We start from the raw sequence: 26,794 nt of genomic DNA, 5'->3' as shown, positions 1-26,794 counted from the left end.
GCTGGTCTCTGGAGGGAAAGGACTCTGGGGTCACAGTGGGGGAGGGGACAGTCATGCCCAGGCAGGTTCAGGGCCAAGGAAACGCTCATCCGGGGCCAGCCTGCCACAGACTCTGAGACACAAACTCACAGAAATCCACAGGAAGGACGTACAAAACCACCGAGCTCTGCAAATTCATAGAAACAAAACACATTGGACAGAGAGATAGGTTTTTATATATTAAAATATATTTATATACACATCATTTTAAGTGAGGACACCCGCCAACAGACATTCCATGGAAGTGCTGCCGTCCTTGTGGTAGAATCACACGTGCCTACTGAGTGTGCCGCTACACGCACACCGCACTACCCAGTAAAAAACAATCCTATAAATAAGTTTATGTAAAATATTGGTCCATAAATATCTGCTTATGCACGGTGCTCCCATCCTGCTGCAGATCTGAGGACAGGTTAGAAAACACTGAGAAGGCGGCTCCCCCGGGACGGCGCCCCCGGGGACAGCCTCACACCCCTTCCCTGACCTCTGGAGAAACACCGGAAGTCAGGCCGGGCTGGTCCGCAGGGCACAGGGCGCAGGGAGTGGAACCCGTTCGGAAGCATGGCCGGCAGACACCCCGCGGCGGGGGCCAGTGCCTTCTACTTTAATCCAGTGGTTTCGACGGTGCCACGCGTAAGGCCGTGTGTGCACATGGAGGTCCGTGGCGGGCCCTCCCCAGGCTCCCAGGCAGGACGGCAACCGACAAAACTCCGGGGGCCACGGGCTCCACACCAGGCCTGCAGGCGGCTTTGCACTTTCTAGAACTAACGGCACAGTTACGATTGCATAGACCTTTTTAAAAGCATGGCTGTTAACGTGTCCAAGGGCTCTTGGGGCCCCCGAGGGAAATTCAGTGCTATGTGGCTGTGTCCGGTCGTGGAGCAGGAAGCAGGAAGGGAATGGCTGCTGGGCCTCGTTCTTCCCGAGAGCCGTAGACACCATCACCCCGGTCCCCAGGCACCAGGAGGGAGGTGCGCCCATTTTCCATGAGCCTTGCTTTCTCTCTCCCTGGTGTCTGAGGGTCACATGTGTCCTCCACCAGCTCAGGAACCCTCGGAATCCAGTGGGAGATTTCTGGAGGGTCCTCAGCATGGGGGTATCACAATGGGTGAGGGGTTAGCCCTTCTGGGGAGAAATCCGACAGAGTTCTCAGGAAGTGCCCCTGGGCAGACAGGTGGGCCGCCAGACGTCACTCCGGAGCTGGAGGGCCAAGGGAGTATCCCGGACATCCATGGGGTTGTCAGAGGCCGAGGACTGGCTGGGCAGAGAGGCTGCCAGGCTGTTGGGAGACTCCGAGGGGGGCTTGTACAGCACACAGGTGGTGGCAAAGAATAGGAAACCCAGCACCTAGGAGGGGGAAAGGAGGAGCTCACTGGACGCACCCGGAGCCGCCCGCCCAGCCCTGGTCCCTGAGGACCCCGGCTCTGGCGAGAAGACCCTTCTTTCCTGCAGAACCCTAGCGTGGACACCAATACCGTTCGTGAGGGAGGTGGAGGGCTTCATGGGCTGAAGAGCGTCCCCCTGGAAGAGACGCCCCAGCCCTGACCCCCAGAACCTGCAGTTGGAAATAGGTCTTTGCAGATGTCATTCAGTTAAGGAGCTTGAGATGAAATCATCCTGGATTTTGGGTGGGCCCACCTGCCATGCCGGGTGTCCTTACAGGAGCAAGGAGACACACAGGGAGAAGGCCATGTGACCCGGGGGCAGAGATGGAGATGCAGGCCCAGACCCTCTGGCAGGGCCCCCAGAGGGAACGGACCCTGCCACATGTGGATTTGGGACCTCTGGCCTCTAGAGCTGAGGAAAGAATAAATATCTGTAGTTTAAGCCCCCGGGTTTGTGGTCAGCACTCAGAGCTGCGGAGGCTACTTCACCCACAACCAGCCACACAGACCTCACGGCCCCGCCGGGCTCCCACACAGCCTCACGGAGGACTCTGGGCACGCAAGGGCACGTCTTTACAGCTGACCCAGCGCTGACCTCCAGAGCCACACAAATCCCTGCTCACACCCGGCTATTTCTATGCTAAGCCGTGCAGAGATAAACCCAGGGGGCCGAGGATCCTCCATTCTTGAGGCCCTTCAAGAAAAGCTTGAGGCGAGAGGTGGAACCCCTGGGCAGCCCCTCCACCCGGAGAAGGAAATCAAAAAACCCTTACAGACTGGCCCTAGAATTTCATGCTATTTTGAAGGTTTTATGCCTTTTCCTCCAATCAGGCAAAATTCAAAATATAAATACTGCGCTTCTCCCCACGCAACGTGAGCCAAGTGTTCCAGCAGGAAGTTTCTCCTAACGGGGTCAGGCTAAGGAAGGGGGCAGCGCCCAGGGCATGGGAAGGCTGGAAGAAGGGGGTGTTGCTCATGCGTGGATCCATCAGGCTGACCCGGCCCAGACGGGAACAGGCCTGTCAGAACCCAAGCTCACAGAAAGGAGCTGGTTTTCATTTCTGCAAAGCCTCAGCTGATGGGAGCCCCAGGGCCAACCACCAAGCTGCAGGGTGAGGGCCCCAGCAGGTGGGGGGCCCGGGAGCACCTGCATCCCAGCATCGCGGGCCCGACCCCGACGGCTCTAACGTGGAAAGGATGCTCCTCCTGGACACCAGGCCACCAGGGTCCAGGAGGGGTTCTGAGCTGCGGGAAGGCCCCTGTGGGGCACTCGGGACCTGAGCTAGCTGGAGAAGATGCTCAGCCTTTTGGAGTGGACTCTGGGGCTCCCTTGGTCCCACACACGGGGCAGATGCCGCCTCACTCACCTTGTACACCAGCCCGGTGATGAGCATGTACCGGCTCATGGCCGAGTTCTGGTACACAAAGCAGGAGCCCTGCTGGCCACACTGGTCCTGCCAGAGCAGGCACGCCTTGTCAATCACCCAGCCGAAGGTGATGGGCCCGGGGATGGCCCCTGTAGGGAGAGGCTCAGTCAGTAGGCCCCCAAGCCTGGGGCAGGCAGGGTGGGCGGGCAGCACCGAGACCCAGACCGTGCAGGTTCTCAGAAAGGTGGCATCGGTCTTCGGTGATCTCAAGGGGTGCAAAGTGGACTTCAATGTTCCTTTCTCGGGGGGACCTGGCATCAGGCTGGGGGATTCCCCGTGACTTCTGAGCCCTTTGTGCTGAAGAGGAAAAGCCACCCTCTGGGCAAATCAACGGCCATGGGTCCCTCTAGTGGACTGTTAGGGAATGGCGTCCTTCGCCAAGTGGGCACACACTGAGGAGACACTGTCTGGGTGCCCTTGTGCAGTGAACGCACTACGCAACTGTACCACTCCACAACGCTACCCAGTGCACAGTACCTAGTGTTCTAACCACAATCCACTGGATTCCCAGCGCAAAGGATCTCTGCCGGTCACAGACACACCTGAAATGGAAGACAGCAGCGTCAGCGTCCTGGAGAGTGCAGCCGTCCACCAAGTCACACCCCCACACCAGCTGCCAGGTCCTGGCCAAGCCCCAGGCTGCGTCACCGCCTCCCCAGGTGGCCAGCCCCTCGCCGAGGCAGTTAGCGCCGTGCGGCCACGGGGCTCCAGGGGGCCCAGCACGTACCCTGCGGGATCTGCAGGGCTCCACCGCAGCGTGCTGCAAGGGAAGGCTCTGGACCAGAGCGAGACCCAGGCCCGGGCTTACCGTAACGTTGCCATCAGCGCAGGAATGCTGCTGAGGAATGTAAAGATAATTACAACGAATATGAAAACCAGAAGGAGGGGCTTTCTTTGACAAGTTGAAGTGCATTTCCCTGCAGTAGCATGGCCAAAACCAGAGGAAAAATTCTGAGGGACACAGCTACAGTCTTGGTACACCTGAGGGGCGCAACAACACCACTGGTTACAGGAGGGAGGGGCGGGGGCCCTCCCGGGGCAGGGCGCGGACAGCACACAGGCCTCAGCCGCACCCACCTTCTGGCTGCCTGCGCTGGGCGCAGCCTCCCCACCGCAGCCCGCATGGCAGGGAGAATAGTACGTGAGGCTGTCGGAGCCACACACGGGGCTGTAGTGCTCGGGCCGGCAGGTGCACGGGGCGTTGCAGGCGGCTGTCAGCTCCAGGCGGCCTTCCGGAAGGACGCTGAGGGCAGGAGACAAGGTGGCTGTGGGACCGGGGCCAGCGCCGGGGGATGGGGCCGGGGAGGAGCGCCCAGCCTCCTCAGCGCCCTGTGGCCACATGGGCTCCACCCGAGGCAGGCCCCTCCCTGCACAGGATCGTCGGGAACTCTCACGCCACCCACACCACGCCTGTCCTGCTCCCCAACCGTGTGCACCACGCGCTCCCTGACTCGGCTATGGGAGAGGCAATGTGTGCACAGGGCTCAGAACCCAAAAATGGCAAGAGGACAGGCCAAAGCCCTCCGCCACAGCGCCAGCCCCTCGGGCTGTGGCTACACATTTGCACGGATCGTGTGTGCATGCACACAGCAGTGGTCACGGACACACACGCTTTCTTCTCTTTTCCACTCAAATGGGAAACACTAAACCACCATCTGGTCCCTCCAGCTTGCCCTCAGCTCTGTAACCCGGGGCCGGCCCCAGGGCCAGCTGCCGCCCCCCTCTCATGGTGGCAGGGCCCTCGTGGGCTGTGTAGCCTGTGCCCTCTCCACCAACCCCGTCAGAGGACTGCACCACATGGCATCGCTGTGCCCTGCGTGGCCAGTCGAGTCTGCAGGGAATCCCGGGAGGGGCCCGCCCGGCCCACGGGCAGGCGGCCGGCCCCTGCTTGAGATAGTCCCCTCTTGCCATCGGGGGGCTATTGTTCTCATGTCCCTATGACGTGGTGACACGTGAGAGCCGACCCTGGGCCACTTACCATGTGCACACGTGGAAAGGAGCTGGATGATCATGGTCTCGTTTTCAGACGAGAACCCTGGGCTCGGCTGAAACGGAGCTGAGGGCTTCTCAAGGGCCGACGCCGGGCTGTCTTTGAGCAACCGTGAGCCCATGTCCTGCTGCTATGAGCATCTCCAAACAGTGACCGAGGGCCAACCCCAACTCCCCCAATCCCCGGAGCCACTGGTGCCCCCGACAGGTGTGCTGGGGGCCCCCCTTTGCCTGGGCACTGCCCGGCCCTTACCTGCCGCTGTAGCTGGCTGTCACACCGGCCATGGGCACATTGGGGCAGTGGATGAAGAACACGAAGACGGCCAGCAGGCTGGTCAGGGTGCAGAGCAGACACAGCTTGATGATGCCCACCCCGCGGAGCTTGAACTTGTTCACAAGGAAGCCGCCCAGAAATGTTCCGCCGCCGCCAGCTGGCACCACCAGGTACCCTGCAGGGGAGGGCGGGGCTCAGCGTGGTCCTCAGGGCCGCAGGGGTGGGGCCCGCAACCCACAGGGTCTTCTCATCTCCACGCTACAGGTGGGGAGACTGAGGCCCAGAGCCATCCATCTGTCCATGTGGCAGCACTTGGCTCTGACCTGAGTGCTCAGCCGCTGGACGGGGGGCCGCTGGGGGAGCCTTGGTCCAGGGGCCTTCAGGAAGGACACCTGGCTGCCCAGAGGCGGAAGGACGCAGGGGCGGGCCTGGGAGGAAGAGAGCTCAATGGCCCCTGCCCACCTGATGGGGTGGCCCCCAGGACAGTATGTCCCCTGCCCACCACAGCTTCTGCTGCGTCCAGCCGTGAGCCACATTTGGAGACGCCGTGGGATGAATGGCTCCCAGGCTGTCCCAGGACAAAGTGCAAATGGGGGTGGGGACTTGGTGGGCCTGTCTCCCCAGCAATGACCAAGGCCAGCTCTGGCATGGGCCCCTTACACCTCCAGGGTGAAGCATGGGGGCCCCAGCGGATGTTTTGTGGGGTGTCAGCACGGGGACGGCCGCTTTGGGGAAGGGGAGGCAGTTGCGGATAGAGCTCTGGGCATGTGAGGTCAGCTGAGAGGCCAGGCAAGGAGGGGTGTCTGGGGGCATTAGATAAGGGGGCTGAGGCCCCTAATCGAAACCCCACGCCCTGTGCCGGGAACAGAACCCCGAGGGCTGGGGCACAGCCTGTGCTGGCCCACGTGCTACCCACATGCACCCCACCTTTCACACATGGCATTGGCCCCTCTGGCCAGGATCTGCCCCATGTCTGGCATGGACCCTGTGCCTGGCATTGACCCCATGTCTGGTGACCACTCCCACACCCCTCCTGCCTGGTGGGACAGTGGCAGCAGGGTCTAAGGAGGGCCCCCTCATTCTCCTCAGGAGTCCAAGCTGCCTCTGGCTACAGATTGGCTCTGGTCAGGCAGGCCCGGGGACTCCAACTTCATGGTCCCAGGAAATCCTGGGACACCGGCCACCTGGCTCATGGGCGTGGCTAAGCACGATCATCCAGGTGCTCAGGGGGGTGCTGCCACCCAAACCTTTTCTGCAGCGAGCCAGGGATGATGCAGGCCCAGGCCCTGGGTGGGGAGCAGCACAGATGAGCCAGACCCACCCCTGACCCTCCCAGCTAGAGCGGATCCCCACCAGGATGGATCCACTGAAAACTGGCCAGCACGCTGTGGTCAGCACTCCCCACCTCTCGGGAAGGACCATCGGATTCACATGGTGACATTGACAAACAGCCCCACACCTGCTCCCGGGGCCTTCCCTGCAGGACCACATGCCCAGCAAGCCCTCACGTGTACAGCTGGACTTCTAAAAGATACTCCAAAGACCCTTCACTCATCTGAGAACTCACGAAAAGTCAGAGGACCCCCAAGATTCTGCGAGTTTTCTCACCAAACAAAGTGGCAGCTTCTGAGGCGCTCAGGCTGAACTGGGACTCCAGGAACTTGGGGCCAAAGGTGGACATGCCGGCAATGAGCGTGGCCTCGGTGGCCCCAGCCAGACAGAGCAGGATGAATGTGGGGTTTTTCAGGAGGAGCCAGATGGAGCTGGACGGGGAAAAGAGAAGAGACAGAGGGTCAGAGTGGACCAGAGCAGGGTGTGCGGAAGCGCTGTTCCTGGGGCCATGGTCCCTCCCACCTGAGTACAAACAGCCCCAGGTCCAAGAGGGGAGTGGAGTGGGCTGGTGAGCTGTCGTCGCTCCATATCCGTCCCAGAGAAGTCAAGAGAAGGTGTGAGGCTGGGCTTCAGCTGGTGGAGAACGGGCCCCAGGAAAGACAGCTGGCAAACCAGGGAAGAGCCTTCCCCCTCTCCAGCGTGGGGAGACCCTACGGCACCATTCAGTCACCTGGGGGGCAGCTGTGATGTCCGACAGACGGCCTGAACCAGGAGCCGGGGGCTGGGGGAGGCGCTGTCGCCAAGTCCAGGACTGGCCAGGCCCCTGCAGAAGGGGAATGGGCACCAAGGGGTGGGGTCCCTTCTCAACCACCAGCCCTGGAGAAGGGGGGACAGAGGAGCCCCTCCAAGGAGGCTCAGGCTGGGAATGGCTGCCCCCCCCCAGTTTCTCTTGGTGCATACTTGGTGGGGGTGGTGTTGCCGGGTCCTGAGGGAGGATCTTGGCGTTGGCCCCCCCACACCTGGCCTGCTGATTCCCCAGTGAAACTGGCCTTGCTTCCCCTCTAAGGGCTGGGAGTGGGACCCTTGCACGGCCCTGGGGACACTTGGCCTCCGGTCTCGCTGTGGCCAACCCTGTGTGTGGTGGGCGTGGGCTCTGGCGGCTGTTCCCCCGCATCCCCGCCGAGGGACGGGCTGGGCACCGACCCTGCCCCACACCGCCTGCCCTCGGGATGAGCGCAGCTTCTTTGAGGGCCACTGGCTCTGGCTGAACTGGGATTCTGCATCTTGTTAGGGGGTCGGGCCGAGCAGGGCAAGCGCCTGAGTCCTGGTTACACACGAGACTGTACCTGCCCGCTAAACGTTACGAGGGGCACAGAACAAAACAAACTGTCCTTAAGGGGTGTCAAAGGGAGCGAGCGGAGCTGAGTTCAAAACATACAAAAATCACAGCCCGAGGGGGTCCAGACGTAAAGACGCTCAGCCTTCGTGGGGCAGCCCGTCGCCCCACACGTGAGGCTCTGCCGCCTGCACATCCCGATTCCCCGAGCCGTCCCCAGCCGTCCCGCCATGGGCAGCAGGTGCCTGGACTAGCTTGTCCCCGGCCCCGGGGCTGGTGAGTGAGGTGGGCTGGGGCAGAGTTTTCCCTGGAGCCCCAGGTCCTGGCAGGACGGACCCTCCCTCTCCTGCACCATGAAAAAGCAGATCCCGGCCGTAAAGGACCACCGTCCGCCGGCCACTGGGGGTGGCTCAGAGCAGCCCTCCCAGGCTGACATTCTCGGGTCTGCAGCTCAGAGCTGTTCTATAACCTGAGCAGGTGCCCCTGCCGTCCTCGGGAGCCCCGCCCCCATTTTCCATGGGCTGGTCGTCCCCACGCCACCCGGCGGATCGCAGCTGCGAACACCTTCACACTCTCCCTTCTCAGGACACCGGCTGGCAACAAACTGGATTTTAGAACATTGGAATGTGCAATGCAGCCATAATTAGCCTCTGCACCGGGACCTCGAGCTGGCAGCTGGGAGGGAGCTACGGACAGACCCTCCCCTCTGCTCGGGGCATCTCAGCGGGGGGGGCGCTCAGACTCACCCCAGGCGCCATTCCCCACCCTGGTTTTCAGCAAAATTGACTTTCAAGCTTGAAGACTGAAAACAATTCTCTTTGGTTCGGTACTTGATCCCCGCGTCTGTCCGGGAAGGGAAGGAGCTGCCCCCAGCGTGGGTGCCGCCGGACAGGGGCTTGGCTGTGCTCTGCACCTGCCCCTCCCTCAGACCTCCTCTGTCGGGCTCTCAGGTGTGGGGATGCCCTGGGCCTGGCTGGTCCCCTCCCTGGGCCCTGCTCTGACCCGCCCAGGCTTTGGGGCACTCGGCTAGCCTCGGAGAGGGGGCCACCCTTGCCTGTGGCATGCAGACTTCCGTGTTTCTTAATCCCAGGCTGTAGGATGCTCTGCTAAGATCCTTGCGTTGAATTTGCTCAGAGAACTAGTCGTGATGGTAACAAGGTCATGTGCACCAGGATTTCTTACCAACAACTGATTTGGGGAACTAAGCCTGGGCACAAACCTCCCCTCGGCCGCCGTCCCCAGTGCTGCTGACAGGCTGGGGCCCTAGCACTCTGTGCAGAGAATGGAGGTTCTGCTCCAGTTCAGGGCAGCTTCACCGTGGGTGCTGGAGATGGGCTGAGCTGGCCCCACACAGACGCTCCTGGACCCCTGGGCAGTGTGGCCCTGGGCCAGCTCAGCCTGCTCTGGGGGCACCCTCAGGAGTGGGCAGCTCTTGGTGGTATCACAGGAAGTGCGAAGCAGAACAAAGTCCTAAATGGGTCCAGGGCCATCCACCCCTCCACCCTTAGCATGACAGCCGTTTCCTCTGCATGAGGGAAGCAAAGCAGCGGACAGTGGACGGCACGGGGCCTTCCCTGGAGGCCACCTTTGACCCTGATCCCCCTTCACCTCCCCATGGCGAAGACAGACAACGGGGACTCATTCCCACCACTAACAGCCCCTGGCCCCAGGAGGCCAGTGAAACACAGGCATTCCAGGGCTCAGGGCTCAGGCCCCAGGGTCCTGGAGGGGCAGGTGGGTGCTCAGTGAGGCCAAGGAGCTGGGCTGGTGACCATCCATGGGAGAGGCCCCCTGTGGAGTGCCTGGTCCCGTGAAGAGGGGTGCTGGGCAGCCAGGAGCCGCCCTGGTCCCCAATTTCTCTGAGACCAGAGCAGGCCAGGGATCTTTTCGTCCCGATAGTGTATGAAGACCACAAAGCCAAGCCAGGTCACACAGAAAGAGAAAGAAGGGAGCACAGAAGGGGGCGCTGGTGCAGGGCTGTGAGGGCAGAGAGCTGGAGACAGTCCTGTACCTCCCAGGGTCTTCAGCCACCTACAGGCATGGAGGGGGCGCGAGCCCAGAGCCCATGAAGGTGACACTTAGTGAAATGGTCAGAGGACACAGCGGAGTGAGGAGCTGGGGCCCTGGCCCTCCATCGGGACCAGCCCTCGGCAGCTCCAGCCCCCGAGGGCTCTGGCTGCCGTTCCTTAGTTTCTCAGTTTGGGGGCGAGACCTGGAGTGCACTGGGTCACGAGGGAGGTTTAGGAGCTATGCTCTGGCCACGCGGCCCTGGAGGGGTCACATGGACTCTCCTAGCCTGGGATCAAGATCCAGGATGTGTGGAACCCCCCCAAGGATCTTCAGGACACACGGACACAGGCGAGAGGCGCACACCACCCCCCATAAGGTCCTTACAGAGGCAGATCTCTGATGGTTTTCCCGAAGTTGGGGCTGCTGGCCGCCTTGTGTCCACTGTCTTTTAGCTGGTGTGTTTCAGACACTCTCATGACCACGTAGCGCTGGGAACCTGGAAGGCCGCAGATGTCAGCGGGAGCCAGGGACCGAGGGCTCTGCTTGAGGCCCCTCCCTGCTCCCGGGTCTGGGGAGGTGCCCTGGATGGAGGGCACGGGGACAGGTGGGGTATATGGGGCTGCAGCATGGTGACCACTGGCCAGATGACAGACAGGAGGGGGTGGGAGAGCCCGCGGCAGAACACACTGTGGGACCAGGAGAAATGGAAGGAGGCAGAAGGGGCCCGTGCTCCGGCTGCCACAAGCCCGTCCTGCGTGCCTCAGACGGGGAGAAGCCACAGGGGTGGACGGTGCCCGTGGTCAGCAGCACAGGGGCCAAGCCGGCCCTGCAGGACGGGGGCCCCGCCCAGCCCAAGTGAGGAGGGAGTGATGCACCCACCTGGCAGCTGCCGGGGATACCCGAGGATGGGGATGGCGATGAGGGAGGCAGCAGCCCCCGCGCCCAGGAAGCCCACCCACCAGGCGCCGACCCATCGCGGGCTCTCGGTGGTCAGCTCTGTCCTGTGGGGAAAGGCGTGGGGGGTCAGCGTCCTGTCCACGTGCATTCAGGGCACCCACGCCAGGCATCCAGCTGCACGCTGGTCCGTGAAAACCTTAGCTGGGGGGTTTGGAGAGCCTCCAGGCAGGGGTGGGGTTGACTCGCTGCACAGTACGGAAACCCGCACCCCCTCCCACACCTGCCCTCCGCGCCTCTTCCAGCTGGTGGCTCTGGGCTCATAATCTGCTTAATAAACTGGTAATCTAGTGAGTGAGGTGTCTTCCCGAGTTCTGTGAGCCATTCTAGCGGCTTATCACGCCCAAGGATGGGGTTGCGGAACAACCAATTTGTAGCCAGGCTGGATGGAAGCTGGGGGACCCAGCATCTGAGGCTGGTGTCTGACGTGGGTGGGGGGGGGGGGTCTCCTGGGGCTGAGCCTTAGCCTGCAGGGTCTGCATCGACTCTGGGAAGTCTGTCAGAACTGGGTTGAATTGAGGACACCCGGCTGGAAAACCCCACACAGATGAATCGCACCGGCAGCACAAAAATCCACCGTCTGTTCCACAAAGGGCAGCAGAGAAATGGTGACCTGCTGCCGCCTGGTCCGGGAAGCTGCTGACCCGCCACGCTGTCCCCGCCCCCAGGCCTGCACTCAGGGACCCCCCCCCCCGACCCCCGGCCCGCCAGAGCAGGCCCAGCCCCGGGCTTCCTCCTGCTTGAGGCCAGGGAGACTCCTCCGGCCTCACTGTGTGTGGGGTGCTGTCCCCCAGGGGCAGGGGGAGCCCAGAGCACTGACCGGCGGCCGACTTCTGTGTAAACGTTCAGCAGGGCACCTCCGATCAGGTAGCCGGCGGCAGGGCCGAGGATGGCTGCCGTGTAGAAGGTTGCTGTGGAGAGAGGCAGAGTTGTGGAGGGGCCACCTGACAGGAGCCCCCCAGGCCACACGTCTGCGCCCTCTCCCCCATGGCACCCACCCTTCAGACCAGGGTTTGCATCCGTGCAGCCTCCACTGTGTCTGAGATCTAACCGCCGTCAACTTTTTATTTTTACTTATTATTATTATTTTTTAAGCAGGCTCCACTCCCAGTGAGGAGCCCGACATGGGGCTTGAACTCACAACCTGAGATCAAGACCTGAGCTGCGATCAAGAGCCAGATGCTCAACCACCGAGCCACCCAGGCGCCCCTGCAGTTAACTTTTAAAAGTGCTTCTACAGCTTTTCTGTCAAAGCCAAACGCACGCGGCATCTGGACTCTTTCTCCCTTGAGAGGGCAAAGATCCTGAGGGCCTCGTTTTGTGGGATGTGGGTGCCTCCGCTCGGCACCACCGGCCAACCAGCGCCTCACTGGAGTGACGGGACCCCAGCGTCCCTGGGTCGGCACCACTCGGCGACTCAGAGCGACAGAGCCCAAGGTGCAAACGAGGAGGCCGGAGTCAGCGGACAGAGTGTGGCCAGGCCCTGGGGACGCCTGGCCTGGCAGGAGGGACTCGGGGAAGTGGGCAGCCCGAGGTTGAAACCCAGAGATCTCACTCTAAGGAAACGTGGGGATCTCAGCGGGAGCGTGAGGCTCGAGTGCAGCCCCTGCGGGCCGTGGGCAGCTGGCTGACCCCAGCACCTGAGGAAGGCCCGCGCTCCCCTGCAACCTCACCCATGACCACCGGTGTGGTACGTCACCGTACCACGTGGAAAGGCACGTCAGCGGCGTGGACGCACCCGCCCTGTGGCCTCGGCAGCCCCACTCACCGATGTAGACAGGAGAGTAGCTGGACTTGACGTTCTCGTCCAGGTAGGTGACGCCCAGCGTGTAGAGCGGCGTGGCGCCGACACCGTGCAGGAACTGGCCCAGCATGAAGACCAGTCGGTAGCTGGCCAGGCCCGAGGTGCTGTCCCTGCATGCCACGCTGCGGTTGGCCCGGCACGTCCCGACGCCCTCGGCGACCTCCGCCTCGTAGGCGCCTGCGGTGAAGTGGGGCAGTGCGAACAGCAGCGAGCCGGCGCCCATGACCAGCATGCCCCAGCCCAGCCAGCGGGGCTTGTGCCCGTTGCCCCCGAAGTAGCTGACGAAGGTGAGGCACAGGCAGGCGGCCGCGTCGTAGGAGCTGGCGATGAGGCCGCTCTGGTAGCTGGGCAGGTCGTAGCGACGCTCGATGGATGTGATGACCGTGCTGACGAAGCCGTTCACCGTCATGCCCTGCAGGAAGGCCGCCGCACACAGGAAGAGCAGGAAGCTCCTGGGCGTGTTGAAGGCCTGCAGGCACTTGGGCGTGAAGGCCCACCAGCCACACGCCACGCTCTGTGGCCCAGCAGCCACGTAGTGCATCTCGGGGGGCATCTGGCGGCCATGCTTCTCGGTCAGCAGCGGGCACAGCAGCTGGCTGCAGGAGTCCGGGGGGCTGTGCGTGGCGGGACACGGGGCGCCGTGGCCCGGGGACGAGCCGAGGGACACCCGCCTGCTGGGGGGACTGTGGCCGCACGCGCTGTCCATGGCCAACGCTGGGCTTGGGACGACCAGCTGCGGCATGGAGACCAAGGGCTTGTCCCCCATTGAGTGCTGAGGCATCTCTGTCCAGGGGGCTCCGGGGGCAGCTGTGGAAGCCGCCGAACGGTATTCCAGTGTTTGGTTTGTTCTGTGAGAAGAGCTTCTGGTTACAAAGCTTACACGGACCCTTGAACACACGGACATCTCGGCGGGAACACCCCCGCCCCCTGGGCCTGGCCCCTTGGGCGCCGATGGCTCTGCCGCTCCCCAGTCTGATGGGGCTGACCTTGCCCGACCAGCCCCCTCCGGCATCCAGGGCCACACCTCCTGGACCCACACACTTGAACAAGGCCACAGTCGATGCCCGTGTGGGCCCCTGGCCCATCCTGCCCCCCGTGGCCTCTGCTCGGCCGGCGGGAGCCATGTTCTCTGCCCCGTGTGGACACGGTCCCCACACTGTCCAGCCTCAGGTCCTCATTAAACTCACACCCTTCCAGCGTTCACTTTAGTCCAGCATCTGGAAGGCAGCGAGGGAGGGGTAGACGCAGGGTCTCGCCCTGCAGGAGGGTCACTAGGCTCGCTGCCCACGGCAGGTTTTCAAGACCACAACAAGACACTTGTGCAGCCACGTGGACAAGTTAGGAAGAAACGGCACCAACGCTCCCTCCGTCTGCAGCTCCCAGCCCGGCCCTGTGCCTGGAGCCCCACCTGGGCCCTCGCTTCCCCCCGACCCAAAGGAGCTGGGCTGGGGCCAGGTAATCCTGCCTCCCGAGGCTCCCGGGCCCCCCCCCCCAACTCCTAACCGCCAGCCACCTCAGATGAGAGGGTGTTGGGACACAGTGCCTTTAGAGAGGTGACTAAGGTCGTCAGCGTGGGCCCCACTTGGCTGTGACTGGGGTCGTAGAGAAAGGGGAGACCTGGACACGGGCGGACAGCACGTGAGAACACCGTCCACCGGCAAGGAAATAGGCCTGGAGCAGGTCGCCGTCACACCTCCCTCTCAGGCATTGCTCCCAGAACTAAGACAATCAAGGCCTGGGGTTTCAGCCGTGGGTCTGTGGTCCTTTGTCCGGCAGCCCCAAGACACTGACACACCCTTCACCCTTTGGGTTGGGCCACTTCATATTCAGAGGTTCCCGGCAGGTCTGAAGCCTGGCTGTTTCTGGGAGCCAGGAGCCTCAGGCCGTGGGGGGCACAGAAACACCACCGGCTTGTGCTCTGAGGCTTGGGGAGCTGCCTGCTGGCCTCGCCCAGGGCTGGGGCCCCGTTAGTGGTGACTCGGGACCCTGAAGTGTCCTCAGATCCAGGTTCACCAGGCCACGGGGACTCCTTGCCCCCCACCACGCACAGAGCCCATGGTGTCGGGTGGACGCTGGGAGAGGCTCCTGCCATCTGATTCTTTTGGCAGACTCCTTCCAGCCACCGAGCATGGAGCGCAGCTTTGTTGGGCCCTGCACGGGGGCCTGGAGGGGAGCGAATGGGGGTCTCCCCAAAAAGACAGGTGCACCCATACACTGAGTGTGACCGTATTCGGAAGAAGTGTCTTTGCCGATGTGATTAATGGTTTGAGATGAGGTCATCTGGATTGGGGTGGGTCCTAATTCAGCAAAAAGTGTCCTTAGAAGACAAGACACAGGGAAGTCACTGAAGCCACAAGGAAGCGGGGATTGGGGGGGTTGGGGGGCAAGGAGCTGGAAGAGGGCGGAAGGGCCCTCACTGGAGCCTCCAGAGGGAGCGCAGCCGCGCGGACACCTGATTTCAGACTCTGGCCTGCAGAGCTGGGAGAGAATAAAGTTCTATCGCTTTAAGCCCCCGGTTTGCAGAGCTTTGTTAAGGCAGCCGTGGGAAAGTCACCAGCCCCTGGGGATGCCACGAGCTGTCATGTGTGGCTGGTTTTCAGGGGGCCACAGGCCCGAGGGGAGGTGGCCACCGAGCTTAATAGACACCTCAGAGCCTGTGTGTGCGTCATGGCAGTCCTCACCAACACCGTACAAAAGAACCGTGACTGGTCACGTGGTATTCGTGTCCAGACCTGGCTGCTCACCGTGGGCATGGGTTCCCCCAGGCTATCTGCGGCCAAGCGCCAAGGCCGTGCATGTCTGGCAAAATTCCACGGCAGTCATCCCCATGTGGCTGTGAGTACTCCAGCGCGTTATTTCTAGAGCCGCAAGGCCAGCAGGCCCAGCTCGGATATGAGCAGAGCTGGGAGAGTCAGCTCCTGGAAGAAGCTCTAGCGGACAGGCAGCTCCGCATGCACGCAGCCCAGCTGCTGGAGCCGGCAGTCACGGAGGCCACCTCCAGCACACGCAACGCCCACACCCAGTGGACACCTCCAGCACATGCCACGCCCGCACCCAGCAGGTCCCAGGAGAGCCTCGCAGAACACAGCCACCAGCGTGAGCCCTGGCACCCCCCAGCCCCACAGCTCAGACGGGCTGCTGAAACAGCACACGGAGTAACACCACAAAGGCTCGACGTTATCCCAAATTCCAAGGTCCAGAGGCTACCCTGTGCTGACTGGCGTCACGGTGTGTTTTCCTCTAGACGCGTGCACACATGCACACACGCACACACGTGTGCGTGCAGATCAGCATGCGCACACATAGCTATCTGCACCTTTGCCCACACAAACACCTGCTCACACATAAACCACACACACGGTGCAGGACCATTGGCTGAGACAGGCCCTAAAGCACAGGAACCTCAACCGGGCTGGGGACCACAGGGGCCATGGGGAGCTCAGGGAGGCCCCCAGCAGCCTGCGGGGCATGAAAGGTCAGTACTGGGCCCTCGGGAATGCTTCACGGGTCGGTATCCCCCGTAAGTGATCACGACACCAGCCACCATCAGACACCTGCTCCCTCCGCTCTGGGCTTGCCTCGCACGCTGGGCTGTAACTCTTGGCCCTGCCTCTGCAGGTGAGATGCAGGGGCAGGTGACGGCGGGTGGGGCCCACAGCAGGGTTCAGGAGGTGGCTGGATAGCTAGCATTTGTGATTAGGGATGGCCACAAGGGAAGAGCTCTCCCTTTTGAAACCGAAAGCCACAGGAGAACACCAACATGCAGCTCCAGGTCAGTGGCGAAGTTTTCCCTGAACCTACAGCTATGGATCTTGGACATGAATATATAAAGCTCAAGCCAAATCATACGCATCACATTACTTAAATTAGCAAATTGAAAATCCAATCTGGGGTATTATTAGCCAGATGACCCACTGGTGGCCGCCGCCTGCACATAAGAATCGAACGGCAGCACTCAGAGTCATGGGGCTGCGAGCCTCCTCCAGGGAAGCCTCCTCCAGCGGCTCCTGCCAGGAGCCTGACTGCTCCCACCCCCAGGCAGGTCGGCACGCTGAGACAGAGCCTCTACAAACTTTTCTTACGCCTGGAGTTCTGCCCCAGTTTTCCTGCGCTGTCTGGAAGGCTCTCACCCTCACCAAGGCTCTTTTAAAAAATTTTTTTATTGTTATGTTAATCACCATACATTACATCATTAGGTTTTGATGTAGTGTTCCATGATTCATCGTTTGTGCATAACACCCAGTGCTCCACGCAGAATGTGCCCTCTTTAATACCCATCACCAGGCTAACCCATCCCCCACCCTCCTCCCCTCCAGAACCCTCCCCTCCAAACGCAGTTTGTTTTTCAGTCTATCATCTCTCATGGTTCGTCTCCCCGTCCAACTTACTCCCCTTCATTCTTCCCCTCCTGCTATCTTCTTCTTCTTTTTCTTTTTTCTTAACATATGTTGCATTATTTGTTTCAGAAGTACAGATCTGTGATTCAACAGTCTTGCACAATTCACAGCGCTCACCATAGCACATACCCTCCCCAATGTCCATCACCCAGTCACCCCATCCCTCCCACACCCCCACCACTCCAGCAACACTCAGTTTGTGTCCTGAGATTAAGAATTCCTCATATCAGTGAGGTCATAGGATACATGTCTTTCTCTGATTGACTTATTTCACTCAGCATAACACCCTCCAGTTCTATCCACGTCGTTGCAAATGGCAAGATCTCATTCCTTCTGATGGCTGCATAATATTCCATTGTGTATATATACCACTGCTTCTTTATCCATTCGTCTGTCGATGGGCATCTTGGCTCTTTCCACAGTTTGGCTATTGTGGACATTGCTGCTATAAACATTGGGGTGCACGTTACCCCTTTGGGTCCCTACATTTGTATCTTTCTCACCAAGGCTCTTGATCAGACATGGGGAGGCTGGCCCTCCTGGGGCTACCGTGTAGGGAAGCAGGGTGCTGTGCCTGGAATCGGCCCCTCCATCCGCAGGCCGGCGGCTGGGGCCTGAGTGAGTCTAGGGACCTGTGATACCTGGAGTCTCCCAGCCACCAGGATGGTCCTGAGTATCGTGGGACTTCAGAGGACAATTCCGAGTTTGCACCAGGATCTGGGCGGATCTGGGCACCAGTACATGCGTGCAGTGCCAGAGACAGCTCTGGACGTGGATGCGCAGACGGTCGTGCCGAGCTGGGTCTGAAGTCAAAGGACGCTGTGTGTGCCCGAGGATCGCCACCTCACCATAGAGGCCTGCGGTGGGACCCGCCTGCCGGGGAACCAGCAACAATGCACGGGAGCATTGTAGCCGGACTGGCCGAGCCCAGCGGAGCAGGTTGGATGGGTACAGAGCTGCCCTGTCTCAGTCTCCTGCTCATCAGCTCCCTTGTGGGGGGTGTGACCCAGGTCACTGACAGACAGTTTCTTTCCAAGATCTGCTCCCAAGATGGGCAGAGCTGACACCCAGTGTGGTCACTGTGGTCAGCCAGGAGGAGGTGACTTCCCGGCTGCCCTTCCTGCCGACTGCCCAGGCAGCATCGGCTGACCCACATTAAGGCCAGGCCAGTGGCTCTGGGGCCACTGCCTTTAGCTTGTATCTTAGGCCCCCGTGGGCAAGTTGGAGAGAAGGTGGCAGGGGCTGGAGGACCCAGTGGCACACCACATGGAGGGGTACTAGCCCCCCCTGAGGAGGACCGGGCACCATAGTCCTTTCTCCTGGAGCCCTGTGAGCATGTCCACCAGGAACTGGTCTGGACAAAATGTGTGCCTGCTTTCTACCTGCTGAGGAGGCTGGACTGCAGAGCGGAGGCACGGGCACCTTCCGTGGGGCCGACATCACGTTCAGCTGCTGCTGAGGTGCTGAGCGGCGCTGGAGCAGGGGGGCTGGCAACACAGCCGGACAGCAGAGGACGGGAGCGCCTGGGAGGCGGGAGGCGGGCCAATGGGGAGCCGAGGAGCAGAGAGAGTGCTTGGCAGGAGGGACAGGCCGAGAGGCCACCCCCACCCCTTGGGGGCTCCAGGTACCATCCACAGGTATCCTCACCCAAGAGACCCCCAGGGCCTCTCACTCCTGGCGACCGCTCCCCCTCCTCCACCCAGAGCTACTGCCTGATGCAGCATGATGGCGGATTCCACCTGTCAGTCTGGTGGGCCAGGAGGTGCCCCATTGGCCAAGCAGTCCATGTGTGGCTGCAAGGGTGTTTCTAGAAAAGATTAGTATTTGGATTCGTGGACTCAGTGCAGGTGGGCCTCATCCGATCAGTCGAATGCCTGAATAGAGCAAAAGGGCTAACCCTTCCCTGAATTTCTCCTGCCTGGCTACCTTTGAACTAGGACGTCGTTCTTCCCAGTTCTTGAGCCCGCCCTGCCAGTAGAACCACACCCTTACCTCCCCTCTCCCTGGTTTCCAGCTCGACGAAGGCAGACTTGGGAACTTGCCAAGCTCCATAATTGCATGGGCTGAGTTTCTAATAATAAATCTTTATCTTACATATAATATCTAATACATAAATATGCATATTTATATATAATATATAAGTAATATATACAAAGATACACATAAGGATATAAAATATATATAAAGCTCTTAATATACATATCTCCTCTTGACTGTTTCTCCGGAGAACCCTGAGTGATGCAGCAGGTAATTTCACACCAACACCTGTCTGCGAGGCCCGTGATGGACGCTGGGGTTTGGGGACCTCCGGGACACAGTCCTATCTGGGAGGAGCGCCCAGCCCCCTGTGCCTGGAGAGGTCACCTTAGCACCAGCTGCAAATGGCCCCAGCTCCAAATGAGAACAGCAGAGGTGAGAGGCAGCTTGGAGCTGGCCTGCAGGGGCCCCAGGAGGCCTTCGGGGCCGGGGCACGTGGCGGGGCGCCTGCCACCATCACCGTTGGTGAGCATTCTGCGGGGCTGGTTGTAGCTGAGCCCTCGGCCATGCACACGCCTCAGGGGCTGGGGCCTCCCACCACGGAGCCAGGGGCACGGGAGTACCAGCAGCAGGAACGAGGCCCCTCCCCCGTGATTAGAGCGGACTGGGGGCTCCGTCTGGGGTGCCCGCTCACACGCTGGGCGGCCCCTCCCTGCTGCTCTGCGGCCTTCACCCCCGTGGGGGAACGATGAGGCTGTGAGCTCTGGGGAGGCCCTGGATGGCTTCCCAGGCCCGCACGTCCTCCTGCCCAGGGAGCCCGCTGTTGCAGGGACCTTATCCCGCCCTCCAGGCCTGTCCCCGGTCCTTGGGAGTCTCCCTCCACCCCCCCACGGCCAGGAGCCCTCCGTCTGTTCCCGCGGGGAGAGGAGCCCTGCGGGATTAGCGGCGAGGTTAATGTGTACCCTGGAGCCTCCAGCCAGACACTCTGCACCTGGAGCTGCGGTGGGAGGGGCAAGGGTGTGTGTGTGCACACGTGCAGGCTTACTCAGGAGGAGACCACAGGTCTACTGGCCTGGCCATCAGCCACACTTCTCAGAGTCTGAGCAACTAGGCTCCAAGAAATCCAGGGCCCACTTCCTCCTCCCCCACCCCCACCCATAGGCCCCCAACAGCTGTGGCATGAGAAGCCAGTGGCCCCCGTGGGTGGCTCGCCATAGCCCCGTCTCTGAGAGCTGGGCCCTAGTCTCAGTCCAGGGCTGCCCACCCCTGTGCACCTACCCCTTAGATGCTCATGCAGGGCTGTCTGCAGACCTAGCGGGGGGAGGGGCACAGGGTCACCCAGCACCGCAACGTCTGGTCCTCCTCTGCCTGGCTCCCAGGACAGTCTGGCTCAGGCCCTGCAAACGCCCCCAGGGGGGCCCGAGGGTGACTAGTGCCCTTCCACGTTACGGCCGGGGTGCTCCCAGGCTCCCTCCTGAACCCCGCTCGCTGGGGATGTGGCAGCTGGGGGCACGTACAGGTTTCATTTCTGCTTCCTCTCTATGCTCCAGCCAGTAGGTCCCCCTCTCCCTGAACCTGGTTGCTCTGAGGTTGACACCCATAGCCCATATCACCATGACATATGCCACACACCACATGGCAGCCCTGCCCGAGCTCCCGCTCCACGGGTCCCCACCCTGTCCTCTGCCCTTCTCCCGCCCTTGCCGCCTCACAGCCTGGGCGCTTCCCCCACCCTCGCCACCTCACAGCCTGGGCGCTTCCCCCACCCTCGCCACCTCACACCCTGGGTGCTTCCCCCGCCCCGCCCGTGACCCTGGGTCCTTCCCCAACCCCTTCCCATGACCCTGGGTCCTTCCCCACCCCACCCCCGTGACCCTGGGTCCTTCCCCACCCCACCCCCCGTGACCCTGGGTCCTTCCCCACCCCACCCCCCGTGACCCTGGGTCCTTCCCCACCCCACCCCCCCGTGACCCTGGGTCCTTCCCTCCATGACCCATGGAAGTCTTCCAGGCAGCCCTCTTCTCTTGCCTCCTAGGTCCATTGTGGTGTCTCTTCCTCTGACTGAGGGAGTGGAGGGGGCTTTCACTTGTTGAAGATGGGGCTCAAAGCTATTTATAGAGCAGACACCGGGTGACAGGATCTGGGGTGGCCACAGGAGTGCCTGCCCCACCCCCCACCGAATTTGCATACCTGGTGACCTTGCACAGGTGAGTGGGCAGGAAGCCGGCCACTTTGCATGGAGGCCAACAATGAAGGACTGTCTGATAGAGAGCCAGAGGACCCGTCCCTTGGGGGGTACCCTGTCAGGACTCTCTGCTCCCCACCCGGCTCCACCAGCAGGCAGACATGTGGGGAGGGCAGGATGTCCAGAGAGAGAGGTGAGTACAAGCTTACTTGTCTTTCCAACCCATAACGTTTGATCCATGGAGGGGACGCAGAGAGGCTCTTGCAGCCGGGCACTGTTCCCCCCTCGGGCAGGTGGTGGGCCTCTCTGTGTTTCTCCCCTCCAACAAAAGTGTGCCATCATGGGGAGGAGGGAGTGAGCCCCTCTCCTCCTAGTGGGTTCATGAGAAATGAAGACCTGCAGCAGGGCCCTCACAGGGTTTGGAGGTGCTGGGGCACTGGCTCTGTCCCATAATGGGCCTGTCTGGGCACAGGCGGGGTCAGCCAGGTCCAGGTGGCCTCTAGGCCTCTGGGTCCAAGCACCAGCCCCAGGGCATCTGCTGAGAGGCAGACCACCATGACGAAGTGCACGGACGGCACATAAGCTTGGGGTGGGAATGGGGAGCCACTCAGCCCAGCTGATCCCAAGCCCTAAAAGGCATTGGGCTAAGGAGCAACACCTTGGCTACCCCCAAGGCTTCCTGGAGAAAGAGGTGGCCCCCTTGGTGGAGAGGACGTGTGAGATGTTCCCCAGCCCAGGAGCCTGTGATTCTCTGTACCCTGTACTTGGTCCTCAGGGGGCCTCGCCTGACTGCACTGTGAGCAGCTGTTGCAAAAGGCACGTGGTTTGTGAAACGTGTCCACCCACCCCCAGAAATGTGGTTCAAGAGGCTAATTCTGTGTCATCCTGGTGGGAGGGGGCTGCATCATGGCCACCAAGGGGAAATGAGGGGTGTCTGAGGACAGCAGGCTAAGGGCTGCAGCAGGAAGAGTCCCCATGACCAGCCAAGGAGGGGAGGTGACCCAGGGCCTAGGAGGCCAGTTTCTTCCCCTGCTAACAGGACCCAGGGTCCACCCACACACAAGAGCCCTGGTCACCAGAGAACGAGCTGGTGCCTCCTTCCCACTTACAGGGGTGGGGTCCTGATGGGCCTGTTGATTACATGCCATGGTGGAGACTGGATCCTATACCCTAAAGTGGGCCCCCACACGCCACCCTCATGCTGAGGCCGGACAAGCAGCTCAATGTCCCAGAACCAAAGCAGCTGGGAGGTTCTGAGGATTATTGTACATCCCCTTCCAAAAGCAGACAATGGGCTCTTTGCCACGCCTGAAAACAGGAGGCCACGTGGCTCAGGAGGGAATATTTCTGTGGTCTCTGTCCACAACGGAGAAAGCAGAAGTGTGGCCGGGAGAACCCTCTGGGTACCTGCTGGGCTAGCTGCCCCACTCCCTTCTGACCGTGAGCACCAGGCCGGGTTCCACTACTTGCCCATGACCCACGGGGAGGCCTTGGGGACCAAAACTGCCACAGTCAGCATCAGTGCACAAAGCTATGAATTGATCCTTGTTCGGCAATGCTGACCTGGGAACTGGATTAACACTCTCGGAGACTTCTAGATCATTTGGAAGCCAGACCGAGACCCAGAGGTCAGGCTGCAGCAGCGGCTTGTCAAGGCAAGGGTCCATTGGAGACCGGGGAGAGCCAGACTCTCTGAACGGAGTTTTTCAGAATTGGGTGCTCTGACAAGGACAGAACATCAGCCCCATTCACTGGGCCATCATCAAGCCCAACCTCCAGGCACCCAGCTACCTCACCACGGAGGTGGGGGGGACTTGGTTGGGACCTGCTCAGGGGCCGGCTTGAGGGGCCACACCCAGGGCGGATTAAGCCATGGCCACCCAGGAGGGAAGCAGCCCCATAAAAAATGTCCAGGTAGTGTCCACCAGCCCTGCCCAGCAGGAAGCAGGACTGAGGCGGGGCAGCCATGGGGGTCTGACCCAGAGGACCTTCTGTGCTCTCCCTGGGCAACACCTGGGAAAGCCGGCTCGCTCTGTGAGAGGCCCCCTCCCTGCATCCCATGGGCATTGGCTACCCCCCGCCAACTGCCCCAGTCCCCTTAGCCATGGGCCCACCTGTTGCAACACTGCTCTGTGTCAGGCCTGGCTCACCTGGGTTGTCTTCTCCCCACCAGGAACAGAGCTGCAGACTGTCTGCAGTCACCCAAAGCTCCACCACATACTAGCTGTGTCCCCACAGGCAAGTCACCGAACCGCCTAGTGCCTTGGTTTACTCCCCTGTAACGTGGGGGACACAGCAGCGACCTCACACGTTGTTGTCAGGCTTGCCTGAGATAATAATGCTCCAAGCAGGTAGCTTGGGGCTGGGGCCTTCTACCTGCTCTGCGAGCAGGCCCTCCTCCGCTCCTACTATTGGTACCCTTGGGGTCCCACACTGACCCGCTAAAACCATAGGCTTCCTCTCCTCTGAACCCCACGGGCCCCACCTGCACTGAGAGAAACCTCACATCAGGACCTGTTCTGGGTTCACTGAGTAGGGCCAGTTTCTGATTAGGCAGAGGGAACCCAGGCCCCAAATAGGGAGACACAGCGACTGGGGAGCTGGTTCCTTCAGGTGGAAAACTACTGAGGCTCCCCAGCGCCTCTGCCTACGGGGAGGAACAGGCCCCGCCACCAAGTCCCGCCATGTTCACCCCCGCCCCCGCGCGCGCACGAGGGAGCGCGTGCACGCTGCCTGCCTCTGCCCTGGTGGCGCTGACCCCCGCGGGGCCCCAGCGGGCCTCTCTCCACCCGGGTCACGCTGCCGGCGCCTGTGTCAAAGGTGGATGCCCGGCGTCTGCCTCCGGTTTCCGGGTCTGGGGCCAAGGGTGCCCACCAGGCGCTGAAAGCGGGTCCGCATCCCCGTTTCCATGCTCCCTCTGCCCTCACTGGGGAGCCCGGGTACCCCAGTCCCGCTCCGCGCCGGCTGCCTGCGGTGGGGCTGGGAGAGGGGCCGGCCGGCGTGGCCCCGGCTGGGGACCAGCCCCACGCGCCCTCCGCAAAGCCCCGTGGGCAGGGAGCTCTCCGCCCGCGCCCCCGCCGCCAGGTGTCCGTAAGTGCAGCGGCGCGAAGAACAAAGCCCGCCTGCCTGCGAGAAACTTCTGTGCTTAACTGCTTCCTCCGGACTCCGCCGCAGCCGTAGCTGCCACAGGTGGAGGGCCGGCCGCCACTCGGCACCCCGGGGAGGCGCGTTTGTCCCTGCCTTGACCGGCGGGGCCTGCGCCTGCATGCGCGCCTAGGCACCTGCCCTGGCCACCAGCCCTGCCACTCCGTCCCTGCCCTCCCTTCCCCATCGCCCGCCTCCTCCTGGGCAGCTGGCAGCGACAGGGGCGCGTTTGCCTCGGATTTCCCAGAGGCAGCCGGGCTATGGGGCGCAGCGCCCGTGCCCTGCGTCCCGCCCTGCCGGCGCCACCCGGAGCCCGATGGCCCCAGCCCGGCGTCCTCGGGCACCTGCCGTGCTCCTGACGTCAGCAGCCCGGGGCCGGCGCGCTCTGGCGGTGCCCCACGATGGCGCCCCGAGCTCCACGCCCGCGCCCCCCCCCCCCCCCGAGCACTCACCTTCCCAACACCCGACGGTCGCGCTGCGCCCCGCGCTCTAGCGGCTGCTCGCGGCCGGCCCCGGCTCCATTCATCTCCTCTCAGGCCCGCCCGGCCCCGGAGCGACCGCTGGCCCCACCTACCCCGGCCAATGACTGCGCCGCGCTGGCTGTACCCGCCCCCGCGCCCCGGGCCCGCGCCCTGAAGTGACAGCCGCGGGAGCGCGCGGCGGGGGCAGGGCGGGGACGGCGGTACCTCTCCCGCCGTTGGGTCGCGTAGCCCCCCAGCCCAGCGCGCCTGCCGCTGACGGATCCCTCTCCGGCCCCAAGAGACGCGGCATCCCTGAGCTGCCGGCCGGAAACGGGCCAGTGAAGTCTCCAGGCCCTGTAGCGACTGGTCTCTGACTCAGAACGCAGCCGGCGTGTGGGACGAGGGGGGCTGTGGCAGAGGCCCTGAGAGGAAGTGAAGTTTCCTGCCCAACCCTTCGGAAAGGCCACCCATGGCCGGTGGGAGCCTGGCAGCGGCGCTGGTAGGCTGGCCTTGGCCTGGGCTGCCTGCGGGTGTGGGCCTCCTTGGTGCCTCCTGGGGCCCCTGGGGAATTGGGCAGGATGCCAGTTAGGGGCTCGCCCTGGCTCATGGTGAGGCCAGCACCCTCACCTGGGGAATCCAGCCTTCTCTCTAGAATGATCCTCTCTCTGCCGTGGGCACTGTCAGGAGTGAGGGGCTCTTCTGCCACGTGGCCACCAAAAGGGGGGCCTGCTGGCCTTCCACCACTGTCCTCCCCTGTGTGACCCCGAACACATTGCTTAATCTCTCTGAGTCTAGTTACATCATCTGTAAAATGGGGCTGATGACAACACTTCCTCAGAGGTCCCTGAGCGCCGTAGGGATGAGCATGAGACCGAAGGGTTGCCAAGTTAGTACAGTGACAGCAGAGCACACTGACACCCCACAATTTTTCCTTTTTAGTTTTCACAAAATGAATTCATTTTAAAAGAATGGGGCGGGCACCTGGGTGGCTCAGTCGTTAAGCGTCTGCTTTCGGCTCAGGTCATGGTCCCAGGGTCCTGGGATCGAGCCCCACATAGGGCTCCCTGTTCGGCGGGAAGCCTGCTTCTCCCTCTCTCACTCCCCCTGCTTGAGTTCCTGCTCTTACTATCTCTCTCTCTGTCAAATAAATAAATGAAATCTTTAAAAAAAATAAAAAAAATAAAAGAATGGGGCACCATTAAAAAAGGGGGTGCCTGGGGGGCTCCGTCGGTTAAGCAACCGGTTCTTGATTTCAGCTCAAGGTCATGATCTGAGGGTCATGAGATCAAGCCCTGCCTTGGGCTCCTCACTAAGCATGGAGACTGCTTGGGATTCTCTCTCCCTCTCTCTCCGCCCCTCCACCCTGCTCGTGCAAGTGCGTGCGCGCGCTCTCTCTCTCTCAAAATAAAGAAAGAAAGGAAAGGAAAGAAGTCTGCAAAAGTCAACCATGTGTGTTTAAGTCCTGACGTCCGCTGGGTAAGGGAGAAATGACCAAAGCATGACCTGGGGCTGGTGGGGGAGCACACACAGAGCCTGAGGCCCATGCAGCCACCGAGGAGGCGTGGGGCTGACCTCTTCCTGTGGGGGCCAGGGAGGGGCGGTGCTGGGGCTCATGGAGAGCCCACATTCGCACAGTTATTTATGAAATGCTCTGCCTTCAGAGAGCTGGCTTCTGCCCACCCATGCCAGGCCCCGGGGGGTCCCTGGTCTTGTCCTTGCCTCCATGCAAACGTCCACACCTGGAAGCTGGGGCGAGGTCTGGCCACTCCTGGAATATCAGCCACCACTCCTGGCCCCACTGCATAAGAAGAGAAACTACCAACAGTGTTCCCAGGAGGAGAAGTTCTCTCTGAGGATGAGGAACTAGTGGGAAGACCTCACTGGTCTGCCTGGGAGAGGAGGCTGCTGGAGGGAGAGCACGCTCTTCTGAAGAGAGGCTGGTGAGCTGCTCTGCAGACCTGGCCTCGGGGTGGAGCCCGCTGGGAGCAGCATTTCCCAGTGTACCTGACTGGAGATGCCTTTGGTAGGTAGTGAGCTCCCCGTCATGGGAAGTGTGTGAACAGAGTTGGCTGATCTTCTG

The 26,794-nt window shown here is 61.7% G+C and overlaps 1 protein-coding gene across 7 annotated transcripts; it reads right to left on the bottom strand.

Moving 5' to 3' along the window:
• Positions 1-205: 205 nt before the first annotated feature.
• SLCO4A1 (solute carrier organic anion transporter family member 4A1) lies at positions 206-24,861 on the bottom strand. Of its 7 annotated transcripts, XM_028091185.2 has the most exons (12): positions 24,706-24,861; positions 12,515-13,398; positions 11,567-11,657; positions 10,672-10,793; positions 10,177-10,288; positions 6,723-6,877; positions 5,094-5,289; positions 3,929-4,094; positions 3,660-3,832; positions 3,329-3,393; positions 2,792-2,940; positions 206-1,386 (listed from the first exon to the last, which is right to left on the bottom strand). In XM_028091185.2, exons 1-12 carry the CDS (start codon positions 24,777-24,779, stop codon positions 1,189-1,191), a joined length of 2,385 nt encoding a protein of 794 aa, XP_027946986.1. In that variant the 5' UTR covers positions 24,780-24,861; the 3' UTR covers positions 206-1,188. The 7 variants fall into 7 exon arrangements, 3 of the variants coding, with proteins under 3 accessions (XP_027946986.1, XP_027946984.1, XP_027946985.1); XM_028091183.2 differs by having other exon boundaries at positions 3,329-3,689; XM_028091184.2 differs by having other exon boundaries at positions 3,329-3,686.
• Between the last annotated feature and the right edge of the window lie 1,933 nt (positions 24,862-26,794).

The sequence above is a fragment of the Eumetopias jubatus genome, unplaced genomic scaffold (genome assembly GCF_037043125.1).
Source record: "Eumetopias jubatus isolate StellerSeaLion01/CBP00866 unplaced genomic scaffold, mEumJub1_p1.0 scaffold_9, whole genome shotgun sequence".
Taxonomy (NCBI): Eukaryota; Metazoa; Chordata; class Mammalia; order Carnivora; family Otariidae; genus Eumetopias; species Eumetopias jubatus.
The sequence above is the reverse complement of the archived record's forward strand: the minus strand, read 5'-3'. Positions and strand labels throughout refer to the sequence as shown.